Consider the following 19,470-nt stretch of genomic DNA (forward strand, 5'->3'; position numbering starts at 1 on the left):
ACCACACACCTTAAAAGTAAACAGAGGCTAGCGCTTGCGTATCTGTTGTGTGTGTGTGTGTGTGTGTGTGTGTGTGTGTGCGTGTGTGTACATTGTATGACAGCTGTACGCAATGATGACATCCAGCTCTTGATGAAACCAAATACCTATGGTAGGTGGCTGATGGGGGGGGGGGGATCACCTGATAGAGCCCCGGAGGGAAGTGGCACAATTGGGTGCGTTGATGCGGATAGATCCCGCCCACAATGAGATGTGGACCAATGAGCGGCTGCAAAACAACACCCGTGAGACTTTAACGCGCTTTTTTTTATTTTTTTTTATTTCGGCTGGCACGTTGCCGAAGTCGCCTCGCGAGAGAAGTCGTGCTGGATTTTAACGTGACATTTTTTTAATTTTATTTTTATATTTTTCAGTGTGTTTTTTACCTTTTAAAAGAAGACATATGGAGCGCCTCAGCCTCGGGAGATTATTCTCCGCGTGCGACGTGAACAAGTCCGGTAAGATAGAGTACGATGACTTCACTGCGGTCTGTCGGGAGCTCAACGTCTCCGAAACCGAGGTCAGAACCCTGTTCGACAAGTTCGACCCGGACGAGGACGGAGGCATCGACTACGGCAGGTTTGCGTCCAGGTTCCAGGAGGTCTCGGAGACTCTGGACTTTGCGTCCCTCGGCGCGCGCGGCGGCCCGTGGGAAGAGTTTGAAAGCCGGATAGATGCTGAGGCTTTCCTCCCCGAAAGGTGAGCCCACATCCCCGCCTGCACCACGCAAACATTCGTTTGCGGTCAGTAAAAACAAAACAAAAAAACAGCTGATGTGGCACCTGCTCCTGGTGCTATTTCCTTATTTCATAGACCAGCTGAAAATACGCATTTGTTTCATTGTTTTTTTCCAGCGTGTCGGATTGTCCTTGTTGGTGACTCATAAAGCACACGAAGCTGCGTCACTTTAAATAAAGGAAGACCTATCTGCAATGCAAACAGTAGGCAACGCCATTTGAACACCAACGACACATTTCGTTAGTAACTTTTCCCCCCCAAGTTCAAATAGCCGAATGACAAATCTTAACTCGAGGTGTACCGGGAAACCTTTTCAAGAGCTTAACTTGGGCCCCTGAGGACAAGTTAACAGGTGATCCAGTTATGAGCCATAGAACACTACTGAAAAACGCCATTATTACTACTAACTGTTGAGGAAAGCATCCTGTCATCAGATGGATCTTATGTTGTACATGCTTTTGTTGTATGGCGACTTATTATCAAAGGTGGCTGATGAAAACTGAACATAAATTTGATGTGTTTAAGGGCTTTAACATTTGGGATGGACACATTGTAAATATGTCTCTCCAGTTGTTTTGGACCGTACTACATGAGAAGTGAAGGTGGTGCTCATTCTTTTTGGTTCAGGTCATATCGTATATTTTCGTTGGTACGTCTGTAAAGTGATTGAGTTTTATTGCTCCTTCACCTTTTTAGCCAAATAGTATGATGCTATTCTATATTTTACCGCTTTTGTTTGTTTTGATCTTTTTTTTTTTTTTTTCACTTTTACTTTCAGTGGATGTCGCGCCCACAATTTTGACTCGTCCCTGTACACATTGTTTTATTCATGAGCGGTTGTCACATTCTGTACTTTTTGCATTTGCAAGTCCCAACGTTGATGGGACAGAAGCGAGAAAGCTCCCTCCTTAAAAACGTCCATCAGCCCTGGAAAAAACAATGTGTTCAGTCGGGCAAGTGAGGTGTATTTAAAATGGTGTAGTGTAAATTGCATGATAAAACCGTACTATTGTACGCAAAAAAAAAAAAGGTAACACAAAAATGTACTGCTTTTGTATGACCTTTTGTAAAAATGTGGAAATATTTCATAAAAAAAGTACACTATATGTGATCCAAATGTTGATGTATAGAACGTTTGTCTCCGACAGTCTCCGGGAGCAGCTGGCTCATCTTTATCAGGCCATTCACTCTTCTGCGAACACAAATCTGCTGCAGCACTATGAGGAAATCATCCACTCGCTGATCAGCCAGAGCCAGGACAACCGACTGGAGTGTGAGCAGCTGGAGACCAGTATTAAGCGGTGAGGGTCAGTTAAGAGCACGCGACCTGTGAAACTCAGACTGATTATGAATTAAAAGGCCATTATTGTAAACGCATCACACAAACACTTCGCTTATGTGGCTTTAATGAGAGCGGTGACGCCCAGTATTATCATTGCAAAGTTTTGTTGAATTTATTTAATTAATCATAAATCAGCTTAATATCCTTACTGCAACTAACTTTTTGTAGCCGTCTTTCACAGAGCAATGGTGAACTGCTGCCCTCTTGTGGCTGTAAACTATAGAAACTGAGGACAAACAGAATTGAGTCCACTGCACCTACTCTGATTGACTGCTTGATTGAAAGCCACCTGATTAGATTTCAGACCATCGGACTGGAGTGCAGAATAACATAAAAGCACACAGAGCCACGGCCTTTGTTCCAGCCAAACGTTGACTGGGCCCGTCTGCCTTTTAGGGCTGAATAAGAAGTCATTTGTGTTATGGAGATCGAGATTAGCTCAAAATAAAAACACTTATTACTTCTTCTTTGTGAATTTTCACTATGAGCAATCCTATCTGTTATTTGAGTCGATGTAAATATCGGTTCAAGTCTTAACAGTTATTGAGCCTTCCTCCTGTTGCTGTAACTTAGTATGCGTCCTGCTAGCTGGCAAAATGTATGAACATAATATATGATCGGCAATCAACAATGTTTCTGTGGTCACACCTAGTTCTGGTAGTACTAGATTTACTTTATTAGAAAAAGAAATCTCTATAATAACTATAATCTCAGCGGTTATTGATGTTCAAGCTAGACAGTGATTTTATACACTATATTTTAGGTGTTATGTCTGTTAAATGTTTGAATAGTTTCCCTTTTAAGTGAATCTGTCTGACCTGCTTTTGTGTGGTTCAGTAACTACGCGGCATGAAAAAGGTAACATTCCTTTTTCAGGGAAGTAGGACGACATAAATGTGCTGCTCCGCTTTGTTGTCTTACAGTTTAGCTTTAGTTTTTTTAAACTCAATATATTACAAGCTTCTGCAACTGTTTCCACTATATTGAAATTAACTGACCCTTTTAGGTATTGACATTAAAGCCTAAACCAAAGAAAAATAAATCGCACGTCAGGCATTTTTGCGTAATTTGTCTGACAGACGACATTAAGCACACGCCTCTCCCTCCCTCGACTCCGGTTGGTTCGCGTGTTGCAACAAGCGACGAGGTGGCAACTGCAGCACGTTTAGAAGTCCGGTACAATCGAGACAATAGATAGAAGGTGAATTATTCCGGCTTTGTTGGTGCCTGGGACTCCTGTTGGACAGCCGGCTCCGCTTCGGTGGGACCAAACTCGAGCGTAACTTTCTGCGTCAAAACAGAGCCGAGGAGATGAACAACAGTCAGCTGTCCGAACTGGAGGACGACATAAAGCAGCAGCTGGCCAAAACCGAGGAGAGGGTGAGAGACGAGGTGAGTCTGACCCCTGCGTCCTAGAGGACCATGTGTCTTACCACATCCAACCAAATGAAACTGCAGCATCTATTCAACATGCGCACTGAGAAACTGCCAAAAATGCATCAAAGTGAAAATGTCCCTTCAGTGGCTCCTGTGTGCTGCCTGCATGTTTGTGGTGCAGCGCATGGTAGCAGGTTACAAGACTCCTCACAAAGAGCCTTTTGAATAGGCAGGTGAAAGCCCCCTCTTCAAGCCCTGAGCCGCTCTGCACCGTTTAACTACTTCGGTTTCATGTTTGTAGGAACGTAAAAAAATGGAAGGACTTATGGCGGCCGTGCAAAGGAAGCACAAGAACGAGGTCACGGACCTGCATGCAACTGTGGACAGACTGTTAAAGGTAGGTTTTTACCCCGCAGCATGCTTTTGTTTTTATTCCCGAGAATTCTGTGACTGAAAGGCAAGACTGTTTTTAGGTCCAACTCGTGAACCGCGCTAGTAAAACGATACTGTTTGTAAAACAGCGTTGTCATGGTTGGAGATTGAAGACTAATATCAAGCAGTTTAAAGAAAGGCTCAGAAATCTGTTGTTCGTGTAGAAACACTGACACCCATTTCCACAGATCGTGTAAACACATTTACTTGAGCTATTGATTGCATGGCAGTATTATTCTATTCATTACTAAACTAAAGCAAACATTTCCAGTGTCTCTACATTTTAGACTTAATAAAACAATTCAAACGGAATACCTGTTTGGTTTGTAATTAGGACATCATAACTGCAGGTCATTTTTTAACAAAATGCTTGTGTAAATGTCTATTCTCAAGAGCCAAGAGGACTCTGAATTCAACCATTCAAAGGAGGAAGTGGACACACTGAACACGCGTATCAGTGATCTCTCGCAGGTACTTCATGCCAGAGTCGTCACACCGAGTGAAAAGTATAGTGTTTAGAGTCGTTCCAGTTATTCACGTAATCTCCTCACAGCAAAACGAGGACCTGCGAACCTCTCTGCTGCAAGCCCAGACGGACAGCGCCGTCCTGCACTCGGAGCTGGACAAGCTGAAGAACATGTACGCGGACCAGAAAGCTCAACATAAAAGGTGAGGCAGTGTATTTACGCTCTGCTCACGTCTGTTGACACAAAAGTGTGATCCAGCTTCCAGCACGACGTCAACGGTACACGTGGCTTTCATTCCTTTACAGAGAAAGCGATGAACTGAAGAGGATGGTTATGGAATACCAGTCGTATTCAAACCAGATTCAGATTCTCCAGTAAGTCACTTGTTTGACGTGAACGCCTTTTTTATTTTGGCAGCGTATTTGGTCATTTTATAGTCGGTCTGTGTTGCCATTAAATGATTACATCCTTTATTTTGGTTTGGTTCATCAAAATTTGAACAATCCTCATTTCCATCGTCTATGTAGACACGATGGATAGCTTGGTTTTAATTGCTCAGGCTTTCAAAAGACTTGCCACCCACATATAGTGGATCAAAATGCATAATAAATTATTTTTAACACACTTAAATAATATCCGATGTCTCTGAAAATTCTAATAAAATATACTTTAAGGAAGATTTAAAACTCTTTGATTACCAGAAGAACAGGTTTTAGTCTGTTTACTGGGCAGCGCAGAGTCCGGGAAGTGGATAATAAAACCAAACTTGTCCAGTCTGTTAAATACCATCACGATAAACTACATGTAACTTTGTCTTCTATTTCCTTGAACACTTCATTAGGGAAACAAACAAAAAGCTGTATGACAGCAACGACGGGCTCCGCTCTGCGTTGGCCAGCGAAGCGGTTGCAGCTAAACGGAGGGTGAGTCCTCACACCCGCTGGCTCTCAGTCAAACGGAAACTCGCACTGAAATTGTAAAAGTTTCCTCCCTAGCAACATTCCTTATCTGCTCCGCAGCGGTCTCCTCAAGATGAAATCCCAGCCCGCAGGATGAAGCCCCTCCGACAGAGCACGCTCAACCACGGCAGGTATGCAACGTCCCTTTTGCACACTTCTGTGACTCTGCCGGTTGATCTTCCCGTCAATTAAATTGTCACAGCTAAAAGCAAGTGTGTCGGCGCTTGCAGCCCGGAGCAGGATCCCGGCAAAGCCAGCTACTCTCATGTGGCCACCTGGGCCGATAAGTACCTCGACAGCGGCGTCTCCCTGCCGATGGACACGGCCGAGAGCTCAGGCAGTGATTACGACAGCGGCGCCGACGATGATGATGATGATGATGATGATGACGACGACGACGACGACGACGACGAGGGGGCCTCGGTGGAAACCGTGCACCACAGTTACTCCTACGTCCCGTCTGATGTGGAGGTGAGAACGCACGCCTGGTGTAGGTGGCCGGTCCGGTAAACTCTGAGCTGTCGCTTAAAATGAGTTTTATTCTGTTGCAGGTATCAGAAGTGAAATCTGAATCTGCGGCGAAGATGGCTCGTAGCAAGGCGAGCTCTATTGCGTCATCTCTACGGAGACGTTTGTCGGCCTTTTCCACAAAGGTACGATTACTTAACTACTTTATTTTAATGCGTTGCTGTTTGTGGTCCCGGAGGGAGGTAGAGTTTAAAAAGTGTGTGTGTGTGTGTGTGTGTGTGTGTGTGTGTGTGTGTGTGTGTGTGTGTGTGTGTGTGTGTGTGTGTGTGTGTGTGTGTGTGTGTGTGTGTGTGGCTCTCTCTCTGTCCAATCATCTTTTAACTTATAATAATTAGACTGCAACCAGCAAGTTGGGAACCATTGATGTACCTTCAGTATTTATTTAAAGTTCATAGATTTCCATTTAAATCCTTTATTTCAGTAAACATTTGAATCACGTGTGGAAATGGGGTTATTGGAATGCTGTACAGAGAGTTTTATCCAACCAAATTCTTTTTGTAGTCTAGTTATCTACTGAAATTTCATTTAAAACTCAACTCACGGTCTACTCACTAGGTTTTTATGGAGGTTTCCGCTCCAGCTTTATCAGCAGATTGAGTTTGTTCAGATGAATACTCACTGCTTTCACGCCACAAATGTAAAGAGTAAATTGGTTATCTTCTGCTGCTCTTCCGAAGCCTTTAGAAGCCGACCTAGAGGAAACCACGGAGCCTGCCCCAATGTTCCGTCTGGTTCTAGCCGGAGACGCGGGAGCCGGAAAGTCCAGCTTCCTGCTGAGACTGACGCTCAACGACTTCAGGGGAGACATTCCGACAACGCTGGGTAAGACGCTACACCAAACGTGCTGCGTTTCCTCAAACACTGACACATTCTGGAGTTCGGGCGTTTTGAATCTGCTCTGTTTTCTCAGGTGTGGATTTCCAGATCAAGCGGATGCTGGTGGATGGAGAGAAAACAAGCCTGCAGATCTGGGACACAGCCGGGCAGGAGAGGTATTGCACCCACTCCTACAGTTTGTTGTCTAACAAAAACACACTGTTGAAAATTAAAACTTGAGATGTTCTTTTGATAGTGACAGAAGTCGCTGTATTTCTTTGGACCGCAGGTTTCGTAGCATTGCGAGGTCTTACTTCCGTAAAGCTCACGGAGTCCTGCTCCTCTACGATGTCACTTCAGAGAGCAGCTTCCTCAACGTCAGAGCGTGGGTGGATCAGATCCAGGTAACTGGCAAAAAGCTGATTGACAAAACGCCCTTGAGGGGAAAATACGGCACCTGTGGGCAGTAAAATTCAGTGTCCTTTTTTGTTTTCATACAGGATTCAACGGAAGACAAAATCCCCATGTGTGTTATTGGAAACAAGGTGGACCTGAGGGAGCAGCTCCCAGAAGGCAGCTGTGTGAGCAGTTTGCACGGAGAGAAGTTGGCCAAGGTGCGTCACCTTTCATTCCACCGGGACCGAAAAGTAGAGGCGCCCGGCCTCCAAATAAACTGACTGCGGTCCGGTTATGTTGATGCTTTTTGCCTGCAGGCGTACGGCGCCTTGTTCTGCGAGACGAGCGCCAAGGAGGGAACCAACGTGGTGGAGACTGTGCTCCATCTGGCCAGGTAGGATGCCACACAGAGCGCTCGAGCTGTTCCCCACGAGCCTCAAAGCAACGCTTTGACCGCTTTTCCATTCCGCAGAGAAGTAAAGAAAAGTGTCAAACTGAGGAGGCAGTCGTTCTCTCAGGTCCGACTGAGTCCATCCAACCCGAAGAAGACTCTGAACGCCTGCTGTGGCCTGTAGAAGGTCCAGAGCAGTAGATACGGTGGAGCAATGAAGGACACAAAGTGATTTATATTTTGTGAATATTTTTAATCTTTGGCATATTTAACTCTTGATATATAATATATTTTCATAAATGTTACTTCTCTGATCAAAAGTAAGATTTCTATTGTTGGAAAATTGCACAATTACAAATACAAATGTACGTATTGTAATCATGTTTACTTTTCTTTAGGGTTTTTTATTTATTTGGTAGTCATTTCATGAATTAAATAAATAATAAGATTTTATTTGAGACTCATGTACAATAGTATTTTTAAATGAATGTTCCCCTTTGCGACCAAATTTGCATTTTTAACAATTTTATTAAGCATCCGCGTGATCGAGATTACATCACAGTTTCGAAACCTTCAATTATTGGAGCACTGATCAAATATTTTAAGAATTTTGATGTTGAAAAATGTCTGTTTACTAAGATTACATTCTTGACAAAAGTTCCTGGATCACTTTTGTTGTGTTTTTATCACTTTTCCAAATAAAACAGACCTCTGGAAAGATGAAATCTCTGCTGGTATTTATGCTTTACTATCTCAATTTTCAATAATACTGGACACCTTTCTTTGAAAACTTTTTCCTACAAGAAATACAACTTCACAGTAAAAAAAAAAAAACTCTTTACAAATGAATTAATGAGGACTTGAATCAACATTTCATCCTGCAGACGACGTCAGTTTCTCGCCGTCAGGATCAGCGACGTCACTAAGCTGCTCAAGGCCACAACCAGCGCGCCGAGTATAAACTTCCAGGATATTCCCTGAAAAAACGAAATGCTTTGTCAGAATCCCGTCTGCTGCCTATCACAATAACGCATCGGCGATATTAATCTTCTTACAGATTCTTTCTTCTTCGAGGGAATCAGAAAAGGTGTGATATTCTCTCCAAGCAGCTCCGCTGGTTTAGGTTTCCACCCTTGAGTATCTCTGCCTCCTGACTGCCTTTTGACCAGTTTAGATAACTCAACGTGGATCGCCTGAAAACAAAAAACAAAAACGTTTAACAAGTGCTTCAAAAGCTGCTTTCTGTAGTTCTTTTAATGGAGTCATGAACCATTTTTATACTGAGCTAAAGGCGAGGCCGCAGTTCTGAAAACATCCACCAGGGGAGAGCAGAGGTCTGAACAGTCTTTCAAAGACTTTTTTCTTGTGATTTGCAGCACTGGGACCAAAAGTTCCGGATTAATATATTTTGTATGAATTAAATAATATATATAAAGCCATACAATTTGTGTTGGAAGGTGATTATCAAGAATATTGTATGACAAAATATATAACCATTTTAGAATAAATATTTATTATATATATTTTCTCTGTCACCATTACTTTGTTGATTGATTGGTTTATCCAGTAGCTGTAATAGTAAATGCAGCCTGTTTTTTTAAGTGACCTCTTCCTCTGTGAGGGATGGAGGGGGATTGACCGGCCGACCCACATGATCTCACCTTTGTGGCCGGCTCCAGTTTCAAGGCCCTTTTTAGCACCTCCATTGCCTCTTCGTATTCCCCCATATCTGACTGGAGCTGGAAGAGAAAAGCCGTCCGGTGTGATCAGGGCTGCTGGACCCATAAAGAAACACACAGGGCAATGACACAGCCGCTGTAAAATCTATGTCCATTAAACCGATTATTAGTTCTTCCAAGGACTCTCCCTTTCACATATGGCTTGATAAAGATCAAATTAGAAGGAGGGACATTGTCTCCTGGTAATGAGACAGCCGCGCGGGGCCCCTCACCTTTCCCAGCCTGAAAAGGGACTTGACGTTATTTGGCTCGAGGGTCAGAACGTCCCGGCTGGTGTGCAGCGCCTCGTCGTAGCGCTCCAGCTTGAGCTGAGCGGTGGCCAGGTTGTTCAAACACTTCACCCGGTAGTCCCGCACCTCCTCCTCCTCCTCCTCAACCTTCTCGCCGCCATCTGTGCAAAGACGGAGACACGTCACCTCTGACATCTGCTCTGCTGTGGACGTCCAACCTAAATCTCTTAATTGGTGACACAAAAACCACTTTGGCGGAGATTAGTTATCTAATCTTGCGAGTGATTTGCAGGATATGGAAAATATAATGTTAGATATTGAGATGGATTTTTTATTGATATTGTAACATCTGTATGGTTTCATCATTAGACCCAAGCATGTCCAGCTGAATACTGTAGTGGCCGCAGTAATGAGCCCTTATTCATACAAAGGAACTTTCACCCTTGGTAATGGGGGGTAAATGTCAGAAGCTTTTTATCACACGTGTTATAAAATTCAAGGTTAAAACAGATCATTTTAATTAATGCTGATTCTCGCAAAATATTTGTCAGTGACATTATATAGTGATTAAGTTTATTGTGTAATCATTTTATTTTTATAAAGCATTGTGAATATTTATAATTGCTTATAACCATTGCTAGATGGTGCTAAGCAGATTTTTAATACATTATGACTTCGTTAATTGTACATTGGCATCATAAAAAGGTCAGTAGGGCCGAGATCCTCCTTGTGGCAGTGGCAAGTGAGTGGCCATCGCCAGTAAATCAGTCGCAAGTCCGCGGCCGGCGTCACAACGGCACGCTGGGTGGGAGGAGCCAAGTTTTCCCAGAAACGACTTATTTGTACGACAGGTCAGCTGCTGTAAATAAGTTTATTTTATTTTATTTGAGACACGTAAGCCCCCGTCTTCTTATTGCAGAGGCTAATTTTAGGTTTGGACCGGCGGGTTCCGTGTGGGGGGGTAGGAGGGCTCACGTGTCTCAAATAATATACAGGGCTCTCAAGTTTGATGCCACTCACTTGCCACTGCCACAAGGAGGATCTCGCTGTCACTCAAAAAGGTATCAAAATGCCTTTCCTAATTTTGATCTTTTTTTGGAATGCTGTTCAAATGCTTTTAAATTGAATCCCTTTAAGACGGCAAAACGATGAAGTCTAATGTTAATGCAAGCGCATGTTCAGCTTGTAGTGATCTCTAATTTCCACATGTGATGAATGATAATATGTCTGATGGGCCTCAAAAAGAGATGAAATGTGTACATTTCTACTTGTTTACTGTTATTATTTCTTGGGTGGTCTTCTCGTCCACTGACGACATGATCTCGATGGCCTGATAAACCTCTCTCTGCAGGGCCACACCGAGTTCGCTCTCTGGCCCTCGATCATTGAAGCATTATGATGCGATCCATGTTTTTCTCCTCATTGTTCAGTCACATTTCCCTCTCGGGCCCTCCCTGCCTCGTCAATGATTACAACGATTAAGGAGGTGGAAATAATATGAATTTTGGTTAGCTCTGATTATGCAAAAGAATTAGCGCGAGCATTTATCGTGGCGCCGGGCTCCGATAGATGTGGCTCCGCATGGTGACAGTGTGATTAGTGTGTTGGCAGACTGCAGGAGGGCACTAAACAGTTATGTCATTATGGGCTCAGATTGATGTGATTTATGTAGAACCTTAAAAATCCTGTGTTTTTAAATTTCAAATGGATCTGTGCGTGAGATCATTTGCATCTGTTTTCTATTTCCTTTTCGCCTATTTCCCGCAAAGACTGCAAACTGCAACACATTTCTGGGAAAGAGTAGAAATATATTTAGTTTTGAAGACCTCTTCCGCATGTGATTAACACATCCAGAGCCATCGAATAGGCTCTGACAGCCATGCTGTATTCCTCCCGCTGGAAATGAAAGTTTCCTCGCTCTCGCTTCTGGTTGCCAATGCGGATGCGGTCTGCGACGGGCAGAGTTAGCGGGTCCGGTTTCTCTCTGACGTCCAGCAGCTGGAGCTGGTAGAGTAAAGGAGCCCAGGCTGGAATATCAGGCTCCCTGCATGTAAACAAAGACAACAAAAAAAACAACACTCACTCAACAACACTCAACATCAACATCACAAAGGGGGCGAAGAGTGAAAGAGCCAAGATCATAAACGATGATTTACATCAGTCAGGAAATCAATCTGGTCGTTGCAAGCTTCAAGAAAAGCAGAGACAAGCTGGTCAACATCCTACAGAAACTCAAGGCTTTGTAACGTGTGCATGACATTTGGTGACTGTGCTCATAATTATGTTACGCGTTCGCACACTGATCAAGTGATGACTCCTTTTAGCAGAAGCGGTATAATATTTCCATCAGGATGAGCACTAAATGTTTGATTTTTTGTATCACAGCCTCTTTTTAAATGTTTTGAGAGTATTTCAACAAACGTGTGAGAATAAATACAAAATAATTGTGATATCACAATACAAAGTGCACACTGTAAGTAAATTCGTTCTCTTTTAGTTGCTCTCTGTGTCCATTACATTTTGCTGTACCAAACACCTCACTCGCACCCTCAAATCAACACCTGTAACTTCGGCTTAAAGCAGACAAGAATTTGAAATCGGTATGAACCTGTGAGCCGGCGAAGGCTTCAGCTTACCCGAGAGTCACTCAGAAGGAAAGTTCATTTGGTTTTCAATCATCTGGCTCCTGTGACCGCATGGTGCACAATGGTCCATTATCAGTTACTCTGTGGAGGCTCTGGCTCCAAAGGGAGGGGTGTGTGTGTGTGTGTGTGTGTAGGTTTGTAGGTGTTTGTGTCAGAGAGAGAGAGAGAGAATCAGAGAGGGAAAGAATGCAATGACAGCTTGACTACGTTTAAAAAAAAAAGCTGATTTAGAAGTGGCCTACTTTATTGAATCTAACAAAGACAAAAAAAAGAATTAAGACAAATTAATTTAGAGTTTAATCAGTTTAATAAACAGCAATAATGCAGAAGGATGTTCTGCTTCCTGCAGATCACACCTACTGCAGGAGTGTGTTTTGTCAAGTTATGAATAATTCAAACTGGTGGGTGTCAATGGAACATTTTATGTCTGTCTAACAGAATTAGTTGTGTCACCAGTTACTGGGAGACTGTGGCATCAGATTACCCTTTCACCTCTCCTCTCTGGAGACCTTGTGCACCGTCACAGGCGTGTGAAAGCAGCCACTGAACCGAGGCCTCAGAAACCTGAGCCGCATCCCTGAGCACGGGACAGGAGAAAGTAGCGCCCACACCCGCTAGCATATAGTGCCATCAATAAGTAGATGCAGATCTTTTAGGAGCCAGTCAAAACTATTTTAGACCGTAGCGCCCAAGTCTCACCGACTTGTTTTTGCACACCACTGCGGGTTATTAACAGACGAGTTGCATAACAGACAGAGAAGAAGACAGTTGTGGACAGACAGCACACGGCTTAGGTCGCACCAGGTGATGACCTTTCTAAAACAGGCCTCATGCTCCACATCTGGTCGATTAGATACGGATCCTTCTGACGTGCTTATGTCGTGTGTTTTGGTGGCTTACCAAGAATGTGAAACCATCACTAAACGATCCACTGCACAGCTCGTGCAGCACATGGACATACTTTAACTACGTGTCGTCCATGCACGCTTTTCCTTATCCCATATCTGAAAGTATTACGCAGTATTCGTGGGGCTGCGTGTTACGTCACAGCGTGCACCAATCGCACACACAGCGTCCTGCCTGCTGACCTTTTAATAATCTGTCTTTGAAAATGTGGCAGAGCTGGGTTTGTAAGTAGTAACTCAGCAGTAAAACCCCTTACTTATTATCATCACTACATATTTATTTATTCTTAAACAGAGAAAACACCCACTTCAGTTGTGACGCACACAGCAGTGAGTCATTTCGATGCAGGCACGGCCATATGTGCCAATTCAAAACTGCATGAATCCCAAACAATGTGTTATCCTACAAAGGAAACACAAGTTGTAGACACACCGCCTGACCAGCGCGACACATCCCTTTACATGAAGGGTGTGCAGCGTTACGCCTGCAAACCGCACTGTTACGGAAAACAGAGTTAGGATTTAAGTCCGAAATGAAGCGCTGAGAGTTAAGGGTCCTCCGTGAGAATAAACGAAATGGGCACGACTGGCAACTTCTGTCGAAACTAATCTGAGAATGCAGTGCGCTGACAGATCTATGAGGTTTACAGCGTCATGTGGGTCATTGGTGATTAGCACCACAATGTGCGCTTAGCTCAGCCAATGAGCCCCCGGGGGCCTTATTAGTGAAAACAGGAAGCCGAGGCTGGTCAGCAGGGAGATACCTCCACAAGATGCCAGAGAAACTTAGAATTTATCACCCGGTTGTTTTTATACATACACACATACAAAAATATATATATATATATATATATATATATATATATATATATATATATATATATATCGTTAACAATAACAATGTAACATAACAGAATGTATGTTTGTATGTACACCTGCAAAAATATAGTATATAGTCAGTCAGAGAAACATTAGTCAGGGGAATTTTCGCTTTTTTCTGCATTTTTCAATAAAAACTACGGAATTTAAACATCCGATCTTCATTCACGAGGCCCACCGCGTTTCATGACCGACTGAAAGGATCCCGTTAAAAGAGTAATGTTTACCTCTTCTTGTGTGCGTATTTGGCGATAAGGACGGGAAGATATTCATTATAGATGGATTTGATACATGTGTTGTGGCTCAGCAGAGGTGTACGATGGTGCCGATGACTCACCCTGTTATCTGTCAAGCATGGCCCTCGCCACTCTGAATGAAAGGAAAAACTCCAACGGAGGGAAAACTGCGGTTACTTTGACGTCACGCTTCCCGTTTCAAATGAGGGAAAGGCCAGTGATGCACCTCGAACCGGTTTCTATGGTTACAACCTCAGATAGTGCACTAATAAACTGTGATAAATGCGGTGTGCAGCCTGTATGATAATACTAAATCCAAGAGGATTTATGAGGTTGTTTATTTTTTTTTATACTGCAGTGAAAACAGGTCTGATGCTGCTGCTGCTGCTGACGTTCAGTGTTGTGTCTGTTCTGACTCTTGGATGGACACACAGCAACCAATACAGTCGAGCAAAGGAGCTTAGCTTTAATCCAGGCATTGGTGAGACGTCACAGCTGTTTTTCCTCGCTCGCTGCAATTCTAGTTAATTTGCGGAAAAACAGCCCTGCACAGTGGAATATCTAGAAACTAACAGCGTTAGACCCCTTCGGCTGCCGCCTGCAGCATGCGCTTTCCTCTGCTTTTTGTTTTTATTTCCTCCTCGGGCAATGAGCCAATGAAACTGTGCTCGCAGGGATCAAGGGCAGCTACTGCCTACCTCCTGGCTGCTGAGCGTCTCAAAAGTCCCCCTATAATCTACAGCAGGTTTTCTTAGCCTGTTAAAATGAATCCAATCTCAGCCCTGGACTACCTGCAGGGTATATAGTGGCTGCTTAAATAGCAGGGATGTGCAGTGTGCATTCCATCAGGCAGACCCGCTGATCTTTATTTAACCAGCTTTAAGTAGAAAACAACGCGGTAGTTGTCTGCAGTAGGCGGGGTAAAAAAAACGTACAAGGGCCTTATTTCAAACGTGAACATGCGTGTACAGGAAACATGTGAGAGAACCATTGCAATGAATTCAAGTCCATCTGTGTTGAAGTGGAGTTGTAGATATCCATAGTCAGTGTTTGGGGAAACAGGCGGGAGAACCAGGATGGGAGCAAAGCAATGGTTGAATGCACTTATTGTACGTCGCTTTGGATAAAAGCGTCCGCTAAATGACATGTAATGTAATGTAATGTAATGTAATGTACTGCTGTGGAAAAGCAGCCCCGTGTTAATACAACACAGCTTAGGTTTTACCTCCGGTTTGGTCTCCACCAATTCCTGAGAAAAGAGTCTCCGGTTTGTGAAATGTTTGGCTTTGCTTACTTCCTCTCTCTGCTGAGTGTGACCAACAATAATGTTCCGTCATATAAAGCTTATTTTAATTTCATTTTTTCAAATCAAATCAAAATCCCCTCTCTGCTGTGAATACGTGCATGAGTGAATGAAAAGGGAAGTTTAAAGTGTTTGAACAAAACCAAAGCTTTAGCCTGACTCAAAGATGAGCGGGACAAGTTTCAGTTTCTACCTTATGCAATGATCTGAAACCACTCACAAACTCAAACAAAAAAAGTTCAAAGCTTTTGGTTTTCATCATGGTGGACGGGAGCGATCTGTCTTACACCGAAATACATCACCTGAGGTTATTATCTGGAATATCAGCCGGGCTTTTATCCGTGGAAGATATCCTATCCATGGATTGACTCTAAATCTGAAAGCAATCAATAGGAGCGATCAGACGTCTGTGAGGTGTGAGCACTGCGGTCAAATGGCCGTTTCGTGCGGCCGCGGGGGGGACGGAGGTCTGCTTTCAGTGGATTCTCAGCGGGGTGACTGTGAAGCGGTAGTAAACGGCAATGACGGCTCGGATCTTCCGTTGCAGAGACGTTGTGTCTACTGATTACACAAACCGAATCTCTGCCAGTTTAAGGTTTCACTTGTGAACTTCAAAGCTTTCTAAGTTCCTACAAATTCTTAGCTGGCAGCCAAAAATCCTGCCCTTTGAAAGATGAAAGCCCTCCTTTTCCATTACGGTTATACTACACATAAAAGATCTGTCTACTTCGGTGGACATATGAATCCCTGAATTTTGCAGGGATATTTGGCGCCTTCTGTTTAGATGAGCAATTTAAATTGAAGTCAGAACAAAATAAAAAAGGAATTCCCCCTAAAAAAACGAGGGTTTGGCACAAAATATGCACTCATTACCGTTTTAAAGGGTCGCTGTTTGACTCGCTTTGAGGTTACACCGTTGTGAACATTACATTTTGTGATCACAAGCTGCTCATTGCTTTGTTTATGACATTCAGGTAGGGGAATAAATGTCATAGAGAGATATTGATCAGAAATTCATTTCCCTTCTAAGTCGGAGCTGTCACACACACGTGTGCCGAAACCAGATTACTCCCACTGAGAAAATGTCAGTGTCTCGAATATTGTTCTGCAAATTGAGTGCACAACAAATGGACAGCAGCTATCACCCTCCCTGACAGATCATTTAATGAAATGCAACGTTAAAGCAGAATTTGCCACTGTGCAGACAAACCTGACCTTCGTGTCTTTAATGGCGGAAATAGCTGAGGAGTAATTTACAAGCACATACATTATGTGCACATGTTGTCTATCTGACGTTGCGTGCATGAAACATCATTATCATTTATTCACCTCCCTGTCATATCACTGCCCCCGATAAATAGGACCGCCTGGGTTTGTGTCTTCTATCCAACCGACAAAGATCCAGCTTCCTTCCAGCAGCAGCCTGCTCGACCTCCTCATGCAGCCTACGAATCAATAGCAGCCCACTGAACTCCCGACTTATTAGTCAGGTTGTCACGGAGGAGCAGCCGGGGTAAAGCAAATGTAGCAGGGCCATTAGCACAATCCTTTAGTCTCCCTCCCCGATGGCTGAGCGGAGCAACGAGACACGCAGCATCAATCCTCTCCAAGAGGAACGGGCTTGACTCTACAGAGCCAGCGCTTATGACACGGGTCGCATTGTAGCAGAAAATTCAATGGTTTTTGCTCTTATTTTTCACGCAACTGATTCCCTTGCTGGCAGAGATAATGCCGTCTTTTGTTCTACGTGCGCGTAGTTGTGTTGTCCATCACCATCTGGAATGACAATATAAAACACAACCACAGTGCAACTGACCCCGTTGGTGCTTTCAAACGACTGAGATTGTTTCATTCAGAATGGAGTTTACTTACTTTAATTACTTGCGCTTAATCATTACACATCTGATTTAGATTTTGCATGAGGACGTCAGTGGGAGTCTGCCGGTAATTAACTTTGAGAGGAATATTTTGAAAGCCTATTAGATGTATCTGTGTGTGTGTGTGTGTGTGTATCAGACTGCTGCAGACGACTGATGACGGAGCAGTGACGTCTCTACAAGATGACTCACACGCCACGTCCCCACCGAAGGTACCTCTTCTTCCTAACATAAACACACACACACACACACACACACACACACCAGTGCCACTTGTCACCCTGCTTCAGATCTCCATCCTCTGGCTCGTGTTGCTGCCTCCACTGCAGCAGCACCACACCGTACACAAATATGTTCATTTCCTCAGATAATCACCACATTACATGATACATGATTACATATTATCCCATGTGCTCCAATTCCACTGGGGAAATGCTACTAATACAAAGCCACGGACACATGAATGAAACAGGAGAGTCGAGGCTGGTTAATGCTTGAATCAAACTACACCTACAACATGTTGTGTGAGTTTCTAAAGCTGTTGTTGACGTGCAAAGGAGTGTGACGCAATAACTACTAATAAATGTAGAAGATATCTTTACTCAAACTTTAGACCTATACATGAAAAGTTTTTAAAATATTTTTGAAAGCAACGTAAAAAAAAAGCTAAAAAAGGGTCTATGCACACTTTAATCTATATGCTAGAATCTGCACGGTAACACGACACAATCGCAAGACAGAGCTAACATTCTGCTGCTAACTAGTAGCACTAAACACGTACAGCTGATGCTGATAGAAATGTCATAAACCCAAATGATTGGGCTTGATGACGGGGCTGGAACAAAGTGCAATTCCACCCAATGTGTGCGGGCCCAGACTTCCATCCAGTAAGCTGGAGAAATTGTTTCACTGAAAGCCATGAACGTCGTCATCGTGTGGTGCGACGGAACGATGGGTAGAGTGAGGTGGAAGAGGGCCAGCTGGTAAACACAGATGTGAACAATAATGCATTAACATTACTTCAAAATACGTTCAGTAATACGTTAATACAAACCTACAAGAAATGTTTGGGTTTGTGGGCAGAGCCGCTACAGCTGGTTTGCTGGCTTGGGTTCGGGTCGCCGTAGTCAGTTTGGACTTCTGACTGATGTCCTGTTTGCTATTATTTGTTGCCTTATGTAGCGCTGTTTTGACATTTAACTGAGGTAGATTGACAATATCGAAGGTTTGAATTACATAAAAATCACGCATGTCTAAAACACACGGACAGCAATCAACAAAAGCAATGTCAAATTAAAACAACCCCACATACACAGATGCAACCTGTGTATGTGAGCGTGGTGGTTTTGTAATGCAAAATCAACTTTACTCCACCAGTAAAGTAAATCCACTATCCACCTTAAATAAAATCAGTTGAGGAGATTTACTGTTCCACTAGACACCCCCTGACCACACAAAGCAGAACTAGATATAACAAAGAGCAGTGCTGTAACATGACTGTCGATGAGAGAGATAAGTCTGCGGGGGGGGGGGGGGTGGGGGTAAACATCCAGGGAGATTAGATGTTGACGACAGCCAAAAACACCCCATAGTAGTTTTCGGCATTTAAAACAAAGTAGTATTCAGATCAAATTGAATGTGCTTATTTCTTTTACGCTTCGGGTCAACACATGAAGTCTCAAACTACTGTGCCAGTGGCCTTGGCAAAGGAGAGAGGCAGGAGAGCCTAAACCTGATTTTTATCTGGGGCGTGCTGCAGCTGTCGCTGCTTGCCGGTCGCCGGTGGAGCTCGAGGTCTGGGTGGGGTTTCTTGTCAGCCTGCAGCGTCGGCAAAGAGACACGCGGAGGGAAAGAGCTACAGTCAAACTTGTTTGGGTCACATGACCGTGCAACAAGTTGCTGCTGGAATCCGTGCTCGATGACGCAGAGTTGCTCCAAACATGGTAAAGTTGCACTGAGAAGGAAACGGCAACGTCGAGAAGAACAGTCTCAGTCTTTTTTCGTTTTACACAGTTCTCAAAGGTCAGATTATTCATCTTACCGAGGCGGTGTGTGAGTCACCCTACCACCAGCACAGGGAGGAGCTCCACCTCACAGATCTTATGTGGGGACAACATGCTTACGTGTCTGGACGTAGGGGGGCAGGGCCGGTGCACATAGGTGACAGACAC

The 19,470-nt window shown here is 43.8% G+C and overlaps 2 protein-coding genes across 3 annotated transcripts in view; one reads left to right on the plus strand and one right to left on the minus strand.

Moving 5' to 3' along the window:
* Positions 1-8,210, plus strand: rasef2 (RAS and EF-hand domain containing 2). Of its 2 annotated transcripts, none has more exons than XM_040163028.2 (17): positions 1-738; positions 1,926-2,078; positions 3,421-3,511; positions 3,798-3,893; positions 4,322-4,399; positions 4,482-4,597; positions 4,701-4,769; positions 5,237-5,318; positions 5,415-5,485; positions 5,585-5,825; positions 5,906-6,007; positions 6,560-6,704; positions 6,793-6,874; positions 6,988-7,102; positions 7,199-7,312; positions 7,412-7,488; positions 7,567-8,210. In XM_040163028.2, exons 1-17 carry the CDS (start codon positions 443-445, stop codon positions 7,667-7,669), a joined length of 2,031 nt encoding a protein of 676 aa, XP_040018962.2. In that variant the 5' UTR covers positions 1-442; the 3' UTR covers positions 7,670-8,210. The 2 variants fall into 2 exon arrangements, with proteins under 2 accessions (XP_040018962.2, XP_077938934.1); XM_078082808.1 differs by having other exon boundaries at positions 324-738; positions 1,926-2,084.
* fkbp16 (FKBP prolyl isomerase 16) overlaps positions 7,555-19,470 on the minus strand; it is a 22,913-nt gene continuing 10,997 nt past the window's right edge. Inside the window, exons 4-8 of the mRNA XM_040163030.2 lie at positions 11,281-11,498; positions 9,437-9,615; positions 9,147-9,224; positions 8,541-8,678; positions 7,555-8,462 (exon numbers count right to left, since the gene is read on the minus strand). Of these exons, the coding sequence (XP_040018964.1) occupies positions 8,376-8,462; positions 8,541-8,678; positions 9,147-9,224; positions 9,437-9,615; positions 11,281-11,498 (700 nt within the window). The 3' untranslated portion in view covers positions 7,555-8,375. The remainder of the gene's footprint in view (positions 8,463-8,540; positions 8,679-9,146; positions 9,225-9,436; positions 9,616-11,280; positions 11,499-19,470) is intronic.

The sequence above is a fragment of the Gasterosteus aculeatus genome, chromosome X (genome assembly GCF_964276395.1).
Source record: "Gasterosteus aculeatus chromosome X, fGasAcu3.hap1.1, whole genome shotgun sequence".
NCBI classification, from domain to species: Eukaryota; Metazoa; Chordata; class Actinopteri; order Perciformes; family Gasterosteidae; genus Gasterosteus; species Gasterosteus aculeatus.